Source organism: Polypterus senegalus, chromosome 3, assembly GCF_016835505.1.
Source record: "Polypterus senegalus isolate Bchr_013 chromosome 3, ASM1683550v1, whole genome shotgun sequence".
Taxonomy (NCBI): Eukaryota; Metazoa; Chordata; class Cladistia; order Polypteriformes; family Polypteridae; genus Polypterus; species Polypterus senegalus.
In genome coordinates this window covers 246246980-246269146 of record NC_053156.1, presented here as the reverse complement: position 1 = coordinate 246269146, position 22167 = coordinate 246246980, and the positions used below count along the sequence as shown (strand labels likewise).

General features: G+C 35.7%; 1 protein-coding gene across 1 annotated transcript in view; it reads left to right on the top strand.

The window, feature by feature from the left end:
• LOC120526031 (lysophospholipid acyltransferase 2-like) overlaps nt 1-22167 on the top strand; it is a 282728-nt gene that overhangs the window by 150221 nt on the left and 110340 nt on the right. The window contains exon 3 of the mRNA XM_039748870.1: nt 2622-2699. Within this exon, the coding sequence (XP_039604804.1) occupies nt 2622-2699 (78 nt within the window). The remainder of the gene's footprint in view (nt 1-2621; nt 2700-22167) is intronic.

Below are 22167 nucleotides of genomic sequence, written 5' to 3'. Positions count from 1 at the left end.
AAAAGCTTTGTTGTGAAAAACTGAGATTTGGAACTTTTATTTTGTAAAGATGCGATTTATGTTTACTAATTTTTTAATTGTATTATTTGGAAATAGCAGAATTCGCACATTACATTTCTAAAAAATAAATAATTTATTATGTTCAAACAGTTACTCAGTACTTGAGTAGAATTTTCACCAAGTACTTTTTTAGTCTTACTTAAGTTTTTGGTGGACTACTTTTTTCTTCTACTTGAGTAATATTATTTTGAAGTAAAGCTACTCTTATTTGAGTACAATTTTGGCTACTCTACCCACCTCTGTGTATAGGTTGTTAAATGTAAATCTATATATCTACATTTCTCTATGTCAGTATGTCTGTCTGCTTTTCATGAGAGAACTTCTTAATGGATTTAGATTTTTTTTTTCTATATAATTTGTGTGAACATTCCGGTTGATTTTGTGACTTCTCTCATTGCGCTAAGAATTATAGTTTGCCTGCAGAAGCAATATATTCATGCTAATCCAAGACAGAGGCTGCAGGCCGCGGGGAGGGGGAAGCATGACATCTGGTGCAGGGAGCCGGGCAGGGTCATCCTCACTCACACACAAGCCTCCGTTCGAGTCCTGTTTGTTTATTAATTTTTAAAGTTTGTCCTGTTTCACTACTATGTGGGCTGAGCTGCGGCGTTGTTGGCTAGCATAGTATAAAAAAGAGAATTATGTGTTTACAGAAAAAAAAATGTTTTTGTGGGGGAAAAAAAGTTTAGATTCATTTTCCAAGCCTATTTAGGTGTGTTGTATCAAGAGGAGTTTTATTTCAGTTTTCTATGAATTTTGCCTAACGGCTTTGGGATACTGGATTTAAATCTCAAACTAATCATTGTTTGTAAGAAGTTTGCACTTCCCATGTCAGTATGTTTTTTCCCCCAAGTGTTGCAGTTTCTTTATTGCCTCTCACAGATCAGCATTTTTAGTTAATGGGCAACTCTACATTGGTTGCATGAATGTGGGCCTGCTAATGTACCACTTGAAGAGCTACCTCTCTATTCAGAGCTGGTTTCCTGCCTTACACTAGATATTGCCAGCATTAGTATATTTTCATTTTGACACCACAGAAATCCACCTTTTCTAAAATAGTCATTTGTAGGTTGTAATTTACCTGAGAGAATTGTTCAGAATATTTAATGAAATTTAAATTTTAAGGATTATTGCCCTGCCAGGAGCCAATGCTTGTCATGCTTTTATGGATTATTGCAATAAAAACATTATTCAGTTTATTTGCAATGTCTTTGTGAAATCAGGGCATAATGTAACTTTGTTATCTCTGGGAACAGATTTTGAACTATTTATATTGGCCAGTTTATAACAGTAGACAGGGATGTGAAAATGTTTTAACAAATGTTGAAATCTTATCTTGTATGTAAAGAGCTCAGTGCACTGTGAAGTGACAAGTGAGATTACATTGTATCCATATTTTTATGGTAACAGGTATTGCACTGCATCTAAACTTTGAAAGAATGCAAAGCAAACTTGTTTTGTATATATAGTATGTAAGTACAGTCTACAGTTATGTCTAGAGAGAAGCATGCACCATAGTATCTTCTTCAAAAATATCTACATTTAAAGACATGTAGGAAAGTAGCTTTTACAGAATGAAAATGTAAAGCACATAAATCGTTTAAAGATCAGTCATACTATGGCTGATGTATAGGGCAGGACCCAGAATTACTTCTGGAGTCAAGAGTGTCTGTCTTATAGAACTCCTTGGGCAGTTCTGCTGGAGTTCCCATTAATAGCCCCAGAAGTCTCTGCAGCTATAGACCCCAGCTTTTTCATAAAGGGCCAGACCAACCCAAGGTCACCTGTCCATTATACAAGAAAGAAGGAATCCATGTTTAAAATAATTGGTCTCCATGCTCCCACATACTTGCTTGTGAGTCTCTTTGTATTTCCCCACACTGTGGCCAAGAGGGGTGATTTATCTTCAAGACTATTAATGGGGCCTGATGACCTTTGTTTGTGGTCCCTGGATTGTGGAAGACTGAAACCTATTGTGGCAATATCACGTGCAGATCAGTAAAAAGCCCTGAACAGAAATCTAGTCCATCACATCATCCATGCATGTACACAACCATGTCCATACTCACAAGGGGAGTAGTAACTAAGTAATCTAAAACACACTTGTTTGAAATGTGTTAGTATAACCAAAAGAAGAATGACATTCATCTTTTTAATGGGAAGTTTTCATAATAAAATACAGTATATTGTATTTTGAGGGAATTGAAAGATTCATTTATTCTTCTTATATTTTTAGTTATTCTGCCAGAACACAGCATCTAAGAGCATAGAATGTTGGAATATTTTCCTAATTCCTTTTGGGGAAATATCCTACTAACTTAAAAAAAAAAAACTCATGAAAAATTAAAATAAATTCGGAGGCAGGAGTTTAAAGGCAAGTAATCCTCAGGTGGTGAAATAGGGCATGGTAAAACACTCATCTTATGGGGTGTGTCAAATGTTTTCAACAATATTTTTTGAAAACCAGATAATGTACTTTTCATAACAAGCTTTTTTTTCTGGCTGTTATAGTATTAGCTAAACTTTAACTTCACAACTGTGTTTTTCTGTTATTTTTGTAGGTACGCCTTACATTTTGTTATTCAAAGTGGGATTACATATAGCATCATTCTTTTCGCAGGAGAAGAGAACATGCACAAGTAAGAATAATTTATTTTCCTTAATTTGGATAGCTGCTAACGATATCCACAAATAATGATTTATTGAATGCATAACCTGATAAAAATGTCAAAAGTATTATGATATGTCAACATTTTTCTTCATAATAAAAATGATGCTGAAACTGCATTATTTTGAAGTGACCTTATCAAGGATATCTTTAGATGTAGAAGCATTTTTCATCTCAAAAATATATATTGGATCTTGCTGCAGTTATACTTGTGCTTCACTCTGTAAGTCAGTTCCTGCTAGGTGTTTGACTTAGATTAAATCTCATTTAATGTTTTTTAAATTTATTGTGATTTGCTCTCACTTTTATTAAGTCTTCTTTGATTTTCTTTAGTATACTAGAAATATTTTAAATTCCAGGTGTTTGTAATTCAATTGTAGTTCTCCTACAACATATGTGGTAACATGTTGTGCATCCCAACCACTTTTAACCACTTCTAAATTCAAGGTCTTTTCCATGAGCAATGTTTTTAATTTACAATATTGTTTTATTATTTTGCCATTTGACACACACATATATATATATATATATATATATATATATATATATATATATGAATGGAACATGTTTTCACATAGACTGTTTTTGTGTGGTCACAAACACCAGTTTTAACTAGAGGTATGGGCATCTTGATTTTGATGCTTAAATACAGTAGCATATTTTTCCCTTTTCCATAAACCAGAATTATCAAATAACAAGTTTGTTGACCATGTTGTTGCTCTCTATATTGTATATAGTATTTGGCTTAAGCAGCTTGATTTTGTTTTTATTTTTAATGTTTGTTTTTTTTCTGCAGTCATATATATGGTGTATATGATATATACTGTATAGAGTAAAAAGGCAAGAAACTAATTTAAATTCTGTTACCACAGTTTAGTTCTTAAGTTATTGCTATCTGTCAATATATAATGTGTATTCAATATTTGTTTGATTGATACACAGGGAGAACAGAAAGTTATTGGTTTGATTTTTAAACCTCCTTGGCATTAACCCTGAGCGTGACCCGCTCTCGTAATTCTTTATAATTATGGTTAACCATGAGTCAGACACGGTGTGACATTTAATGATCCTTTACATTTTTAAGTCCAAATAACACTTGGGATATTATTCTTCTGCCATCTAATGGATGAAATAACATCATGCTGCAAAAATCATGAATATTTCCATGCATTATGCCGCTTTAAGGTAATTCATCAGTATTCGTGAGTGGGGCAGAGCCTTCAACTAAAACACAATGGCATGTAAACAAGAGGCTATAAAGTCAGTTTTTGAGCAAACTGAAACTGAACCATTAGTTTAATCAAACAATAGTAATGACAGTGATCATCAGACATTAACACAGATAGTGAAATTGATGCATACGACCAAAAACCTGCGGGATGCAGTATTTCTGTAGCAAAAAGGTTAATTGGTTGTGATCAAGTAGAATGACAAGAAAGACATCCATCCATTCATTATCCAACCCGCTATATCCTAACCACAGGGTCACAGGGTTCTGCTGGAGCCAATCCCAGCCAACACAGGGTGCAAGGCAGGAAACAAACCCCGGGCAGGGTGCCAGACATTGGCACCCTTCTCACTGTTCACAGTGTAGCAACTGTTAAGGTTCATGGCATGGAAATGTGGAAGTCACTGAGCTTTGTTCTGTGGAATTCTACTTGTATAAAAGCAGAAGGGGTGCATCGATTGTACGGATCATACTACATGCATACTACCTTTTATACATAAATATATACTTTACATATACATGCATACATTCTGTTGTGCGGATCATACATACTACCTTCTCATGCACAAGCAACAGGAAAGTTATAAGAAAAGTGAATAATAAACACGCTTGTGTTATCCGGAGTGCAATGTCAAGTTATGCGTTGGTATTTTAAAACATATTACTTGAAGGACATGTACTAAATCAGTACAGTCTGGACACTAAACATACAGTGGGATGCAAAAGTTTGGGCAACCTTGTTAATAGTCATTATTTTCCTGTAAAAATCGTTGGTTGTTACGATAAAAAATGTCAGTTAAATATATCATATAGGAGACACACACAGTGATATTTCAGAAGTGAAATGAAGTTTATTGGATTTACAGAAAGTGTGCAATAATTGTTCAAACAAAATCAGGCAGGTGCATAAATTTGGGCACCGTTGTCATTTTATTGATTCCAAAACTTTTAGAACTAATTATTGGAACTCAAATTGGCTTGGTAAGCTCAGTGACCCCTGACCTACATACACAGGTGAATCCTATAATGAGAAAGAGTATTTAAGGGGTCAATTGTAAGTTTCCCTCCTCCTTTAATTTTCTCTGAAGAGTAGCAACATGGGGGTCACAAAACAACTCTTAAATGACCTGAAGACAAAGATCGTTCACCATCATGGTTTAGGGGAAGGATACAGAAGCTGTCCCAGAGATTTAAGCTGTCTGTTTCCACAGTTAGGAACATATTGAGGAAACAGAAGACCACAGGCTCAGTTCAAGTTAAGGCTCGAAGTGGCAGACCAAGAAAGATTTCGGATAGACAGAAGCGACGAATGGTGAGAACAGTCAGAGTCAACCCACAGACCAGCACCAAAGACCTACAACATCATCTTACAGCAGATGGAGTCACTGTGCATCGTTCAACCATTCAGCACACTTTACACAAGGAGATGCTGTATGCGAGAGTGATGCAGAGGAAGCCTATTCTCCGCCCACAGCACAAACAGAGCCGCTTGAGGTATGCTCAAGCACATTTGGACAAGCCAGCTTCATTTTGGAATAAGGTGCTGTGGACCGATGAAACTAAAATTGAGTTATTTGGGCATAACAAGGGGTGTTATGCATGGAGGAAAAAGAACACAGCATTCCAAGAAAAACACCTGCTACCTACAGTAAAATATGGTGGTGGTTCCATCATGCTGTGGGGCTGTGTGGCCAGTGCAGGGACTGGGAATCTTGTCAAAGTTGAGGGACGCATGGATTCCACTCAGTATCAGCAGATTCTGGAGACCAATGTCCAGGAATCAGTGACAAAGCTGAAGCTGCGCCGGGGCTGGATCTTTCAACAAGACAACGACCAGAAACACTGCTCAAAATCCACTAAGGCATTCATGCAGAGGAACAAGTACAACGTTCTGGAATGGCCATCTCAATCCCCAGACCTGAATATAATTGAAAATCTGTGGTGTGAGTTAAAGAGAGCTGTCCATGCTCGGAAGCCATCAAACCTGAATGTACTAGAGATGTTTTGTAAAGAGGAATGGTCCAAAATACCTTCAACCACAATCCAGACTCTCATTGGAACCTACAGGAAGCGTTTAGAGGCTGTAATTTCTGCAAAAGGCGGATCTACTAAATATTGATTTCATTTCTTTTTCTGTGGTGCCCAAATTTATGCACCTGCCTGATTTTGTTTGAACAATTATTGCACACTTTCTGTAAATCCAATAAACTTCATTTCACTTCTCAAATATCACTGTGTGTCTCCTATATGATATATTTAACTGACATTTTTTATCATAACAACCAACAATTTATACAGGAAAATAATGACTATTAACAAGGTTGCCCAAACTTTTGCATCCCACTGTACTGTACTTTCCTACTGTATGCAGTATATGTTGACATTTTGGTATTTACATGTTTCTGTTAGCGTAATGTTTTTTGTTGTTGAAAAAAATTCAATGGTTTTTGGCTTGTTTTTCTGGGAATGAACATAACACTATGGATGATGAACCCTTTCTCACCTCACTACATTTATACCATAAAGATAGCATACAGGATTCATATTTTGTAAAAAATGATTAACAATAAAATAACACTGTTGTATTTGCACTACATTTTCTTTATTTTTTGGCTTATTTAGTTATTATATATACTGCATTTATAAGCAGGATACACAGGGAGGTTGTCATGGCACATTATTTGTTTATAATGAATTCATTTATGTACTGTATATGACAGAATATTGTTTTATTTCTGGCAGTTATTTATCAAAAATATATAACACACGTTTAGATGCTCTTAGCTTATATACAAAGTTAATTGGTGTTTCTAAGTAATTATTAAGTTGTCTCTTTGAGCTTTACTCCTGGCTGGATGTTTAAAATGGAAATGATATTCAACACATCAGTTGTCAAATGTTTTTAAATGTCTTTGGCATGGTAATTTCTAGAACAAGCTTTCCAGCAGTCATGCAGCCTGTCCTCCGGTGTCATTTCTATTTTATCTCACTGCTCATTTTCATGGTAGGCCTGAATATAGTAAGTCTTTGACGTTGCTTTGAAAAATGATCCACAGGCATTGCCTTAACCCTGCCAAATTAATTTTTCCACTTTTTAGAATGGAGTGAGAAAACCAATTAATTATGTATAGACTTAAAATGATTACATCATATCATGCGTTTATGCAGTTGTTTCATGGTAGGTAGCATTTTGAATGCTCCGATAGTTGTCTCATTCAGAGAAAAACATCAAATCTTTAAAAGCTGTTTTATTCCAGTTGAGAAATGCCAAAAGTGTCATTTTGCACTAGTATTTGAAAGAGGCTATATAAATCGGTCATTTATCACAGTTTGCTTCTTATATATGAAGTACTCTGATTTCCCTAATACTTTCTACAGATATTAGTTAAAATGAAAATCTGCTGTTTGTGTTCATTGTCAGAGCTGAAATCATGGCTGGAACTACATACAGACAACACTGAATACTTTACCATTGATTGGAACTGTCCCTTTTAATTATTGTGAAAGTCAGGGCTCTTCAGAAACCAAGTGGGGGTTGAGTGTTGTTACACAAGAGGAGCTGTAAGAAGAAAAGTGTACGAGTGTCAATAATTTGTAGCTACTGTTGTGGGTAGTGCCTCTGACAGATGCACAAAGGGTTAATCAAACGATTTTTGAGTATAGAGGTGTGTTGTCTGATTAGATCTGCACAGTGTAGCTGCACTTCATTAATTTACCTTTTTTGCATACCGTATATACTCGAATATAAGGCGAGTTTTTCAGCACCCAAAATGTGCTGAAAAACGTCACCCTCGGCTTATATTCGAGTCAGGTCTTGCTGCCCCTGCCAAGCCGACAGAGTGTACAGTACATGTACATGGTTTGGTCTGCGGGTGGTAGAAGAACTGCTGTGGGCTCTGTGTGGTGCTGTTCAGCCTCTGTGAGACTCATTCCGGGCTGTGTGCTCTATTAATGAGCTGATGCCTCAATTAATGTATGGTAATTTTATTGGTATTTAATTTGATTATTGAAACTTACCAGTAGCTGCTGCATTTCCCACCCTAGGCTTATACTCGAGTCAATAAGTTTTTCCAGTTTTTGTAGATAAAATTATGTACCTCTGCTTATATTCGGGTCGGCTTATACTCATACTCTCTGATATCTTGGTGATTAGTACTCTTGCTTCACAGCTCATGGGGTCTGAGATAAATTTCCATCCTAGCCATAGCCAGGTTGCAAGTATGTATATTCCCCACAAGTCTTTTTCCAAAGTCTATAAAATTGCTTAAATTTTTAATAAACATTGTTTAGATTCTTGAAAACATACATAATACATGTATGAACTCATTTAAAGTATACCAAGTGATGCAAATGCAGAAAGTCTTGTGCTTTAATAATTTTGCTAATATGTTTATTTTCTCCCATGCCATCTGTTTGAATGGATGTTTAGTTTATTCTGATGATCTCTGGGAGTGATTGTGTGAATGAATCAGCTTTCACACAGAAAGAAAGCTACTACAGGCATGTTGCTTGAGTCAGATATACAGTAGGTAGGACAAAAGAAATCACTTCAACCAGATTTATGAGCCTGTATGGTGCAGTCAGAAAATAGTACAATTCAAGCACAACATACATAAAAAAGAAGGAGCTTTTGCTGAAGTTGTCAGGATCACCTTGGGATTTTGTCTTTGCTCTTAGTCTTATTTTACTTTCCCTTTTTGTTGTCTTTCTCTGATATTTTTTCAGCTTTTTGTATTTGTGCTTAATGCTGTTAATTTGTTGTAATTATTTCAGATATTCTGTATTGAATTGTGGTTTTCAGGGGCTGCGGCTGCATTCACTTGAGGAAAATATAAGACACCTGTTTTGTTAGTGCTCTTTGCAGTGTCATTTATAAGCTCGCAAACTTCTTTTGCTCACAGCCTTCCTCCTAGAACTTGTCTCCAGAAGTAATTTTGTTTTATTTAGAACTGATTTTTTTATTATACTTCTGCTTTGCTTTTGAGTTGACATTTTCCTTTTTGGCTTAGGTATTTTTATTTGTTGATAGTTGGATTCCAGACTTTGGCTTTGTCCTTTGCTATTGATTTGCTAAATAAACATTCTTATTATTTTATTTTTATTTTTCTTTGCCTTTTGCTTTTAACATTGTCCATGCATTGTTAGTAATGTATTGTGCAAACAAAATATGCACTGAGTGGCAGAATTATTTTAACAGACAGGTCTATTTAAAGCCGATAATCGGGTATGTGCTGTTCAGAGAGAGAATGGGAGAGATTAAAGATTTAAGTAATTTTGAATGTGCATGGTAATTGGTGCCAGATAAGCCAGCATAAGTCTGTTGGAAACAGCAAACCTGCTTGAAGGTGTCATAGGCATTTCAACAAAGAGTCAAAATGCAAAAATCAGTCAACCAAACCAGTAGTGTTTATGTGGTTCAAAGGAGACTGCTAATGAAATAGACCAAAAGAAGCTTTCCTGGCTTCCTAGGCACTAAAGAAGAGGGAAAACATTAATCTGTCTCTCTTCTTACTGATATATGTTGATTATTTGTAAAGCTCATGAGTCTACGGATCTGCTTGGCAGATTGTCAATAGTATATACTCATGGATTCCATGCAGTTGTTTGAGATGTTCTTTCATAGTAAAAAATGGTGTCCCTTAATATGACTAGAACAGTGTTTTAATACCATAGGATATATGAACATTGATGCTTGTAAATATTCTTCAGATTTGCTGATTTGACACTTTAGAAAGATGTCAGACGACACACAATTTCAACTATACCTGTACTTTTGTATGTGGATGGGATGACAATGAAGAAAGGTGAACTTGAGATAAGAACATAAGAGCACAGGCACTGAGGAAACTGAGCTAGACACAAAATAATGCAAAATTACTTTTACCAAAGCAGAACTAAACCTCTCTCCTTTCCTTGTAACTCCTCCCCACCAGTCATATGACTGCTGAACAGTTAGAGCTACCCAGAAGCAAAACATCACTGTAAGATTTGGAAGCAAGCAGCATGTGAAGGGAAGAGTGCAATTACATTTTTAAAAGTTGTTTAAAAACAAAGTGTGTGGGGGTATATTCGTTTGTGATCCCTTCAGTGGACTGGTTCCAGGGATGTTACTGCTTCCATCCTATGACCTTATTTGCTTTAAATGATCAGTGCAAGTAAAGTAAATTCACTTTTTTGTTCAGGCTTTACTACTTCTTGGAGTTTGGATTAGTTCTACATTGTTTAATATTAATTATACTGAAGCCATTTTGTTATTTTATTAATTTTCTCAGGGGCATGGAACATGTACAGGTACATTCAAATGCATATTAGACATCATACCTAGAATCCTTAAAGACTGCATGTTTATAGCACATTACTACAAAAAATCAAAATACAGAGGATTTAGAAAGAATTCCATCACCTTGATTTTTTTACATGGTTCTCTTTTGAAGCCTTGTGTTAAAATCATTCCCACCATATTAAGTAAAAATGTACCCCAGAATGATCATGCAAAAACATGATTTTAGAAGTGTTTGCAAATGTATTTAAAATAAAAAAATGAAATAACACATTGACACAGTATTCAGACCTTTTACTCAGTACTTAGTTGAAGCACCTTTGGCAGCAATTGTAACCTGGACTCTTCTTGGGTGTGACACAACATGCTTCACATACCTGGATTTAGATATTTTCTGCCATTCTTCTCTGCACATCTTCTCAAGTTTTGTCTAGTTGGATGGAGGCCATTGGTGGACAGTTATTTTCATGTCTGTATATTGATGCTCGATTGAGTTCAAGTCTAGACTCTGGCTGAGCAACTCGAGGATATTTCCAGAGTTGTCCTTAAACCACTCTTGTGTTGTTTTTTGCTCTTTGTTGCCCTGATGGAAGGTGAACCTTCAACCCAGACTGAGTTCAGAGAGCTCTGGAGTAGGTTTTCATTAAGGATATTTCTATCCTTTGTTCCATACAGCTTTCCTTCAGCCCTATGCAGTCCTCCTGGCCTTGCCTCTGAAAAATAACCCAGCAGCATGAAGCTTTCCCGACTCTTCTTCACTGCTGGAATGGTATTGCACAGGAAAAGAGCATTGTCTGGTTTCCTCCATGCATGTTGCTAACCTTGGTTTTGTCATACCAGACAATCTTGTTTCTCACAGTCTGAAAGTCCTTTATGTGCTATAATGCAAATTCCAAATAGGCTTCCATGTATATTTTACTAGGAAGAAGCTTATGCCTGGCCACTCTTCATAAAGTAAGATTGGTGGAGTGTTGCGAAGTTACTCTTATCTCCACACAGGTTCTCTGGAGCTCAGCTAGAGTGACTATTGGGTTCTTAGTAATGTCTCATACTAAGGCCTTTTTCTCCCAAATACTCAGTTTTGTTGGGCAGCCAGCTCTAGGAAGAGCATTGTTCTTCCAAACTTCTTCCATTTCAAAAATGAAGGTAACTGTGGCTGCAAGTGTTGCATTTTGAGGAGAAATTTATTTTGAGCGTGCAAAAGCTGAATTTGAGTGAACAAAATTCATTGCTGCGTGCAAAAATGTATTTCAGTGTTTGCACTTATCCATATACACACACACAATAGCACCCCTCTCGCTCAGTTTTTCATTTGGCGCTTGCTCGCAATGTGTTGCTTGCGCTCACAACATTCTCTGCTGCAAGCGCTCAACTCTCTGTACACCGTTATAAGTGTGCCACAAAACCAACCAATCACAGACTTGGTTTCAAAAATTCTGATTGGCTCTACGGTCTCCAATCAGCTCGCTAGCTGCTGCATTCGAAACAGTCAGTTGGCATGGTTGTATAATGCAACTACATTATACTACACCAACGATAGTCTTAACAAATAATATATTTTAAAATAAAATAATTAAAGATATTATCCATAAATTGGGGTTTAATTGAGTTTAGTTGGATTTAGCTACATTTCGGACTGTTTCCGGAATGCAGCAGCTAGCGAGCTCTTTGGAACTTTTAATGCTGCAAGAATTTTTTGTAACCTTTCCCAGATCTGTGCCCTGACACTATTCATTTCTCTATGTTTTGCAGGCAGTTCTTTTAATTTCATGGCTTGGTTTTTGCACTGATACACACTTCCAACTTTGGGGCCCTTTATAGACAGGTGTGTGACTTTCCTCATTATGTCCAATTAATTGAATGGACCACAGGTGGACTACAGACAAGGTGTAGAAACATCTCAACAATGATCAACAGTGTGGCTTACACCTAAGTCACATTTCAAGTGTCATAGCAAAGGGTCTGAATATTTGTGTCAGTGTGATTTTTTCAGTTTTTAGTTTTATAAAAAGAATGTTTAAAAATTTCTAAAATCCTGTTTTCACTTTGTGTTTCTGGAGAATTGAATGTTGCTTGATCTGAGGAAAAAACTAATTAAAATGATTTTAGCACAAGACTGTAACATAGGAAAATGTTAAAGTGAAGAGGTCTGAATACATTCTGAATCCATTGCATATTTCTTTTTTAACTTCATTATTATTCTTTTCTTTTGAAATGGTTGAGTGATTAAGGATTGTCAGTAATTGAAAGTACCGTCAGTTGGTTATTTTATAGCACCTTAAATTAACTCTTATACAAAAATGTATTTGCAGTTTTTGTTAATATTTTCTTATACATTTAAATTAAGCATATCATTACAATAATGAGCATATTATACTTCGATCTTTAGAGTGCTACCTTTTGCTGATTTGTTACTTCATGAATGAACATTGTCCTGTAGATGATCAAGAGAATAATAATAATTGAAAGCTTTGTATTACTATGTTACTTTTATTTTCACTAGCTCATGATTCAGTATAATTTGGCACTGGAAATTGTGAGACAGCGTTAACTATTTTTAGATGCCTATTCTCAGAGCAGCGACTCACAGCCTTATTTTCTTTTTTTTTTTTTTTTGCCTAAACAAAACTTTTTAAGATTTTAAGGAATATTAACTCTCTGCTCTTATTGAAATCCTCTGTGCTTGGCATTTGAAGTAACAGTCTTTTAGTTGTCATTCCTTTTGCATGTTATGTGAGGAATGATTGGTTCTTAGAGTGATGCATATAAGACAGAGGACTATGCATACTTCTGGTACATGTTTCAAGTCACACTTTTCAAGGTCCAATTATTTAAAATTTAACAAGAATTTAATGATTGCTTTTGTCAGTGGCACCCTGTCAAGCGATTGCTCCTGCCTTGAACCCTATGTTTGCTGGGATAGGCTCCAGCTTCCCTGTTACACTGCACTGCATCAGTTGGTTTGGAAAATGGATGGATAGATATTAGAACCTTTCTAGTTTTAACATTTTTTCCTCTTGGTAAGATTACTATTAGTCAGTGATGTAAATACAAAGTGAAGTTTTATTTGTGTAGCACAATCTTTGTCCAAACTGTTTGTCACCCTTTTACACCACTTCTCCTTCATATGTTTTTATATTTGTTTAGAAGTTTTTATAGTAGACATTTCAACTGACATTACAGTTATTAAACTTTATGAAAGTAAAATTGTATGCATTATCGGGACCAGAAAGCAAGGCTATTGGTAAAAAACATTGGGGGAAATTTTATCAGCAGCTCTTGTTCATTTGTTTAATATTTCCTTTGGGGCTGTTTCTTCTTTGCTGAGAAAAACAATGGTTGACTTTCCCTGTATTAATTGCAGAGAATAAAACAAATGAGCTATTGAGAATAATTACACTTTTCCTCCTTAAATAGAAAAATAACACAACATTTAAAAAAAATTACACCTTTGTAGTGCTTATACAGTAGTCCCACCTCGATCGCGGGGGTTGCGTTCCAGAACCCCCCGCGATAGATGAAAATCCGCGAAGTAGAAACCATATGTTTGTATGGTTATTTTTATATATTTTAAGCCCTTATAAACTCTCAAACATGTTAACATTATTAGAGCCCTCTAGACATAAAATAACACCCTTTAGTCAAAAGTTTAAACTGTGCTCCATGACAAGACAGAGATGACAGTTCTTTCTCACAATTAAAAGAATGCAAACATGTCTTCTCTTCCAAGGATCACCGTCAGGAGCAGAGAATGTCAGAGAGAGTGAGAGAGATAAAAGCAAACAATCAAAAAATCAATACGTGCTTTTAAGTATGCTGAAGCACCACGATAAAGCGGCATTTTGTAGAGGAGCGTCCGTTTCCTCTAGGCAAACAGCCTTTGTGCAAACAGCCCCTCTGCTCACACCCCCTCCATCAGGCGCAGAGAATGTCAGAGAGGGTGAGAGAGACAGAGAAAAGCAAACAATCAAGCACCGTGCGGGAAGCATATCTTATATCATTGAGGAGTTTTCGTTAATATGTAATACATGCTCTGATTGGGTAGCTTCTAAGCCACCCGCCAATAGCGTCCCTTGTATGAAATCAACTGGGCAAACAAACTGAGGAAGCATGTACCATAAATTTAAAAGACCCATTGTCCGCAGAAATCTACGAACCAGCGAAAAATCCGTGATATACTGTATATTTAGATCTGCTTACATTTAAAATCTGCTATAGAGTGAAGCCGCGAAAGTCGAAGCGTGATATAGTGAGGGATTACTGTAATCACATTCATATCAAAGAAGGTCATGAATGGAAGATTGTGTTTAACTACTCCTTTGGCCATTACTGTATAAGCATTGTGTCTTGTCATATTGGCTTGACAATGTTTAGGCAGTTTTTCAGTTGTTTGTACAAGATATATTTTGAGATACTCTAGGACATTTTGTATTAGTTTATAGCAATGATGTACAGAACACGTTCTAGCTCAAAAGATTCTCTCTCCCTGTCTTGTTTAAGAAAGAATCATTTATGTGTTAAGATGGAGAAATATAAATAAAACAAATTATTATTGTTTTTTGATATTTTCTTACTCGTAATATTTCAGTGAATAGTATTGATTTATGTGATGTTTCTTTCACTCATCACTTTTCTGTAATGATGGATCTGCATGTTACTGTTGATCTCCCGACTAATGGCTGTCCATCACGCTGCTCGCGCTTTTTAAATTCTTCCATTATATCTGATTTTAAAACCATTTTCTGTAGTCTTTATATGCATGACCAAAATAATGATATCGATGATTCTGTCGTAAAATTTAATTCCTCCTGTAAAACGGTTTTAGACGCAATTGCTCCGCCCAAGATACGCAGTAATAAGGTAAGACCTGCTTCCTGGCTAAATGAAACTACGCGATCACTGCGCCGCGCCTGTCGAACTGCTGAACGGCGTTGGATAAAAGATGGACTGACTATCTCTAAACAGATTTTCAGGACTTCTCTTTTCAATTTCCAGGCTGAAGTTAAGAAATCGAAACATGACGACTTTGCCGATTTAGTATCCCATCATTCAAACAATCCTAGGGTTTTATGTACTGTAATTCAATTAATGCGGCCATTTATACTCATTCTATGATGAGATTAAATAGCACTGTTCATTCATGTGAGCAGTTTCTATCATTCTTTGTCAGCAAAATTGATACTATCCGCCGAGGCATTGTTCAAACTGGCTATGAACTTCCTACTGTTAATCATGACATTGTTCTAGATTCCTTTGATCAAGTCTCACTTTCAATGCTAAAAAGAACTATTGACATCCTTAAACCAGCTTCCAGCCCCCTTGATATTGTACCACCACGTATCTTAGTGGAAGCCTTTGATGTATTGGGCCCATCTCTACTAGCCATTATAAATGATTCTATTAGTTCAGGGGTTGTGCCCTCATTTTTTAAACATGCTGCAGTCTGTCCCCATCTAAAAAAGGCAGGATTAGATCCTGGAGATCTAACCAACTTTCGTCCAATTTCCCAGCTGCCATTTCTGGCTAAAATTCTAGAAAAAATTTATTTATAATCAATTGGTCAATCACCTTAACTCCAATAATTTATTTGAGATCTACCAATCTGGTTTTAGGCGTTATCATGGTGTTGAAACGACACTCCTGAAAGTGTTCAATGACATCTCTCTTATTACTGACCCTTGTCCTCCTTGACCTGTCCACTGCCTTTGACACCATTGACCATGAAATATTGATGATGCGGCTCGAACATCTTGTTGGGCTTAAAGGGGCTGCTCTTAACTGGTTCAGGTCATATCTAACTGGTAGACACTTTCAGTGACTTTAAATTCCTCTTTTTTATCTACTGCTCCTCTCAAATATGGTGTTCCTCAGGGATCCATTTTGGGTCCTATTTTATTCTCTATATACCTTCACCCTATTGGAGCGATTTTTAGGAAATTTAACATTTCTTTTCACTGCTATGCTGATGATACTCAGGTTTATATTCCTGTCTGCAACTCTGCAACAAATCAACTCCACAACTGTCTGTCTGAACTAAGATCCTGGATGGCTAATAATTTTATTGATCTAAATCAAAATAAAACAGAGGTGCTTATAGTGGGTCCACCAGCTAAAGCCTAAATTGGTCTTGGACTTCTCGGCTCTTTCTCTGTCTTTTCCAAACCTCAAGTCCGCAATCTTGGTGCTACCTTTGATAGTAACCTCTCTTTTGAAAATCAAGTAAATTCTGTAGTCGAGTTGCTTTTTCCAACTTCGTCTATTAGGTAAGATAAAGCCTTTTTTATCTTCTAAAGATCTTGAGAAATTTACTCATGCTTTTATTTTTTCTCGCCTTGATTATTGCAATTCACTGTATTCTGGGATTAACAAATCTCTGATACACAGGTTACAGCTGGTCCAAAATGCTGCCGCTCGCTTTCTGGTTGGGGCAAGAAAGTACGACTCTGTTTCTCCTATTTTAGCTTCTTTATGCTGGCTGCCTGTCAGTTTTCGAATTGATTTTAAAATCTTGCTGCTAGTTTTTAAATCTTTACATGGGCTTGCTCCTGCCTATTTATCTGAACTGTATGTTTTACACCAGCCATCCAGAGTGCTTAGATCTTCTGGTCAGTTGTCTCTTGTTGTCCCTCGTACCAAATGTAAAACCAAGGGGGACAGGGCCTTTGCAGCTGCTGCCCCTCGCCTGTGGAACTCTTTACCTCATCATATTAAGGAGTCATCTACAGTTGAACTGTTCAAAACAAGATTAAAAACTCACTTCTTTTCACTTGCATTCAGTGACCTTCAGTAATACTGATGTTTTCCTCTTTGTGATCATATAACATTATTTCTATTTATTATCCATCTTATTTTATGTTCTTATATTTTATTACTATTTATGTTATATTGTTTATTGTTTGTTTTTTTCTTTATTCTATTATTGTAAAGCACTTTGGCTGCAGAATTACTATGTTGTTTTAAATGTGCTATATAAATAAATTGACATTGACATTGATACGAACAATGCCAGACCTCCATACCATTTTTTTGTTTTTCACATTTCCAAACAAGGAAATTGACATAATTAGGATTCTTGCTATTCAGAACTAAAATGTATCTAGATGCATTTAGCATCCAGGTGAGTAAACTCTTAGTGATTTTTAGATACAGGAAAACAGCACCTGTATGCATTTTTCCCCAGGGGACTCTGTTCAGCTTGCCTGAATTATGATTTGGGAAGGTGAGAATTGCTATCCATTTAAGTTGTTCAAAAAAATTGGAGGTATTGGATAAAGGGTATATAGAGTTGCCCTTCTTGATTTTCACAAAATAAAATCACACTTTTAAATACAGCCATATGACCAAATGCTAACTTAGAATAATAGCAATTGTTTTTCAGTTATTTTAAGTTATTTCTTCTTAACCTGATGAAAACAATGTAAAAGCAAATGCTTTATGTCATATTAGTTTTTAATGTTCAATTTTAATCACGATATCCCAGATTTGATTGTGAAAGATGTTCATCCTGAAGGAGAACCTAGAAGTATAACAATTAGGAAGATAATACTTTTTCAACCTGAGGAAAATGCTGCTTTAGTTTATTTATTAATGAAAACTGTTAGAAACGACACTGAAACTTATACTGTACAACTCAAAACAAAATCTAAAATTTGTTACTACTGCCTTTGTCAGTAGTTATTTTAGACATTGCTTGATGGACCCAGAGAGTAACTTTGAAGGTGCTCTTAGACAGTATTTATATGTTTGTGTATTGCAGCCAGCCCTCTGTATTCACAAATTTTGCATTGACAGATTCGACCAACCAGGGATCAAAAATATTTGGGAAAAAAAATAACATTATTTAAAAAAAACTTATTTTCTCAGTGTTGAGCACTATGCTGAATCCATGCAAATGAAATGATCCGTAAGCATACCCTGCTGTACTATCCCACCATAGGAGGTGAAAAGCTCATGGTACCCATATATGGTAGCCAATTGCTTAGGCTTCTCTGTGTTCTTCAGTTAGCTTGCTCTCCTCACACAAACCACGCCTGCTGTGTTCTGTAGACTGATCTACCCCATTCTCTGGCAAATTCTGCCTTTATAAAAGGAAAACTCTTTCTTACTCACCTATCCTACCTTGGCATCTGAGAACTACCAGTTACTAAGGTAACAAACAATTTCCACCTTTACACTTACTGCATCTATTAAAACAAAACACAATAGACATACTAATCACACTCGAACAAAGGAGACTAAAAACTCACTAACCAAATAGTGAAAATGAAACTAACCCCATTGTCATCAAAGTGAGCCTGTCCATCAGCCCGCAGACTCCTAGCTAAGGCAATGGCTTTAAATTTAGGTAAGGTGATCTATACTCAAATGCATGTAAAAAGCTGTGCAGGCTAGAAACAGCTTGAACACAAACAGACTGCCTGCAGGTAATCAGTACACTGTAAATTAAAGACTAAAGTTTCAATCAACGAAACTGCTGTTATTGACAAGGACACAAGCACACAGCGACAACTGCTGCCTGCCATTTCTTTAAACAAAACCTGTTGGGTCTTCAGTCTCCACTATAAGGTGCTAAGCAGACCTTGGGTCAAATTGTGAGGCTCCTTTGTTTCCATGAGAAATCAATTAAATGGTCAAAACAATCCCTCAAAGGCCAAGAGGGAGCATAAACTGCTGTCTCTCGACGAGAAAATAAAAAGCTTACATCTTTTGAAAAGTGGCATGTCACTTTCTGAAGTCTTTATTTTCTAAATAATATAATATAACAGCTATTTAAGTAGCATTTACATTGTATTAGATATTTTAAGTAACGTTGAGATGATTTAAATCATACTGGAGGATGTATGTAGGTTATATGCAAATACTATGCCATTTTATATAAGAGACTTTTGAGTATCCATGGATTTTTGTATTCCCAGGGGGAGCTTGGGACCAATCCCCTGTGGATATGGAGGGCTGAATGTACTTCTTTTATTATTTTGTTCTCTTGTCTTAATGTTATTTTTATCATAGTTACAACACTTACTGGCTACACAATATTTAGCTCTTTGAGTAATACTGTTGACAAAGCATTTTAAAGTTCTCCAAGTCAAATAGTCAAAGTTTATCTGTACTGCTGCATCATGGCAAGGTGACCCTGCCATAGTGTCTTTAATATCAAAGCTTTTATTCTGTGTCTGATTCCTGCTTAGACAAAGGGATAGTATCTGTGACAGGTATGTATTATTTCATATCTTGACCTTAGCATCAAGTTTTTAAGCATTTATCTACCTGTAAAAAAAAAAAAAAAAAATCACTTGCACTTTTTATGTATTAAAATATCTATTTCATTGTTCTTAACTAGTTAGTTGCGTCATTTGCTATATATCACTAGTTCACAAGAATTTACACTTATGCTTGCACTCTTAGTTTTTTTCAATATATGTTTCATGACAACTGTACAACATAAATGACTGCCTACAATTATGAATAAAATAGAAGTCATTCAGCAATATTACAAGACTGGCTGTTGCTATTGGGATAAGGTGATGGATTGAAACGCAGATTCACATGTGACAGCCCTGTTCTCAAAGCTTGTCCTGACAGAGTCCAAACTCTAGTGTTGTACAGAAATCCTAAAAACCTTACACAATAGTTTTCAGGATAGCTTTCAAAGCAACATGATTGGTGAAACAACTGAGGTAGGCAGAGCCAAACCAGCCCTGCAAAAGGGAGATATACAAAAAAGCATTCTTCTGAAGTGGCTGCAGTTTACACAATGAATGTTTCTCCCCAAATTTCTTTCTGTCTCTCTCCCTCTATTTGTAAGAAGTTTATTATCTGATGGGTAAGGCCTGGGTATGGAATCATGATTCGCAGACTATATCTCTGTTCGATCAAAAGTACCTGGAAGCCAATTTTCTTTATAGGCGTAATGAACATAGCCAATACCCTAAAGTTTCTGAGCAGCACAAACATTTTAGTTATTTAAAAATAGATTTAAAGTACAAAATAAAATAAAAACAGACAAGACTGAGAATGAAAAACACAAGATGTTACCATTTTAAATTTGCATGATGTATGCAGTGCCTCTACAAAGCTAAACTGTCAACCTGTGTCTCAGCTCTCTCCTTGTACAGCATTTTTTCTGTCTAATAAGGTTTCTTTTTTGCACACTTTATTGTTCTTGATTGTATATTCTGTAGCAGCGGTAATAAAAATGTGCAATAGTATTGACCTAAATTTAGCAGCATCTTTAAAACATTGTATACTATTTTACATTATTAAAAATTAAATGAAAGAACTGTTTTTTCTTTCTACAAACTACTAGTAGAGGTGGTAGCAGTAATAATTGTCACATGTATATAACATTCTTATGGTTAATTAGCAACTCTGAACTGACCTACTATTAGTGAGTGGGGTTATATGCTTGTATGGGACCTGAAAAAAAAAATGAGGCCCTGTTCACGGTTGGTTCCTGTTTTGAATCTAGAGCCACTTGATAATCTCTGGCTCCCTGTGACCCTGCACAGTATAAATCAGTTATAGAATGTATAAATGGATGGACATCCCAAATTATAGCTATCTTTCTGTGCTAAAAAGCCTCAAACTGCACCAACATAAGCTCTTTATTGCAAATGCAGAGGTGCTTCCTGATCGGCCTATGTGTACTTTACAAATCCTGTTACTATGGCTGGATGCCCAGTAATGGCTTTGGTACATCTTCACAAATCTAGGTCAAGCAACAAATAAAAAATAGATTTATATTCTATTGTATTATAGTGTGTTGTACACTGCTTATATCATGTTAAATTCTGTATACTGTACAAAGGCAAGGACATACCTAGAAAAGAATGACTTATGAAATTGGAAATTAGTCGAGGAAACTCAATATATAAATTCAGGTAATACATTTAAATTCTGTCTTCCCTATTTAATGTACTGTAAAAGTCATGAGTTTATGTATTTTATTATATTAAGTATCAAAGAATTATGTGTTAAACTCCTTGCTGCTCAATTAAAGGAACCCACGATTATTTGGTTCAAACTTTGAAATGTAGCAGTGATTTTACCTTAGGAACCTACTGCAGCCAAAATGAAGGTTCTATGTTTGTATAAGGATCAGACTTAGAAATTGTCATAATAAAAAGTTGAAAATTGTTCTAAAGTCAGTCAAGGATTTCAAATGAAAATGGTAGTTAATGGCCATTAATAAAAATACTATCTTTAAATGGAGATAATGATGTGAACATAAGTGGTTATTGTTGTGTTTTGGACCAAAAACCACTTTGCTAGGTTAAAGAACCTCTGGCCAACAATTATTTCTTAGTATTAATTCCATGTTACAATAAATTAATTTCTGTACTACAATTATTTATGTAAAACATACATTCAACATTGCTGGATTTGTGTTTGAAAGTCTTTGATTTTAGCCAGTTATTTAAAATAAACATACTGCCAAGTGTGCTCACCTCCTGGAGTGATTTTTTGGAATGATAGGGCAACCGATTGTGATGTTTTGGAGGATATAAAAGGAGGTGTCATGAGTAGGTCAGAAGTGACAGACAGGAGATAAAGGGAGGTATTCTCTATGTTTAAATTGGAGCATATAGGATGAAGCAGTGTTGGCTACTAAGCTGGAAGAGATATAGTATTTATTGTTTTAGAGGTTTTGCTCATGGCCACGGTTCAGGGAGGTGCTCCACAGTCTGATTTTAATTAAATTCAGTTCCATTATTCTGTACAAGAAAGTCATACAGAGTTCTTCGTGGTGACTGTTATAAATAAATGAATATGTCTGAGTAACAGAGAGCTCAACAAAATTTGTGTGTGATGCCATCATTTTTCTTCTCAGTTCTTGGTTACATTATTGTTAAATTACATTAACTTTGCTGGTTGGATGTTGCAATAGCATTAAATAAAACTGTATTTGCATAGATTAAGTTTAACTATTAA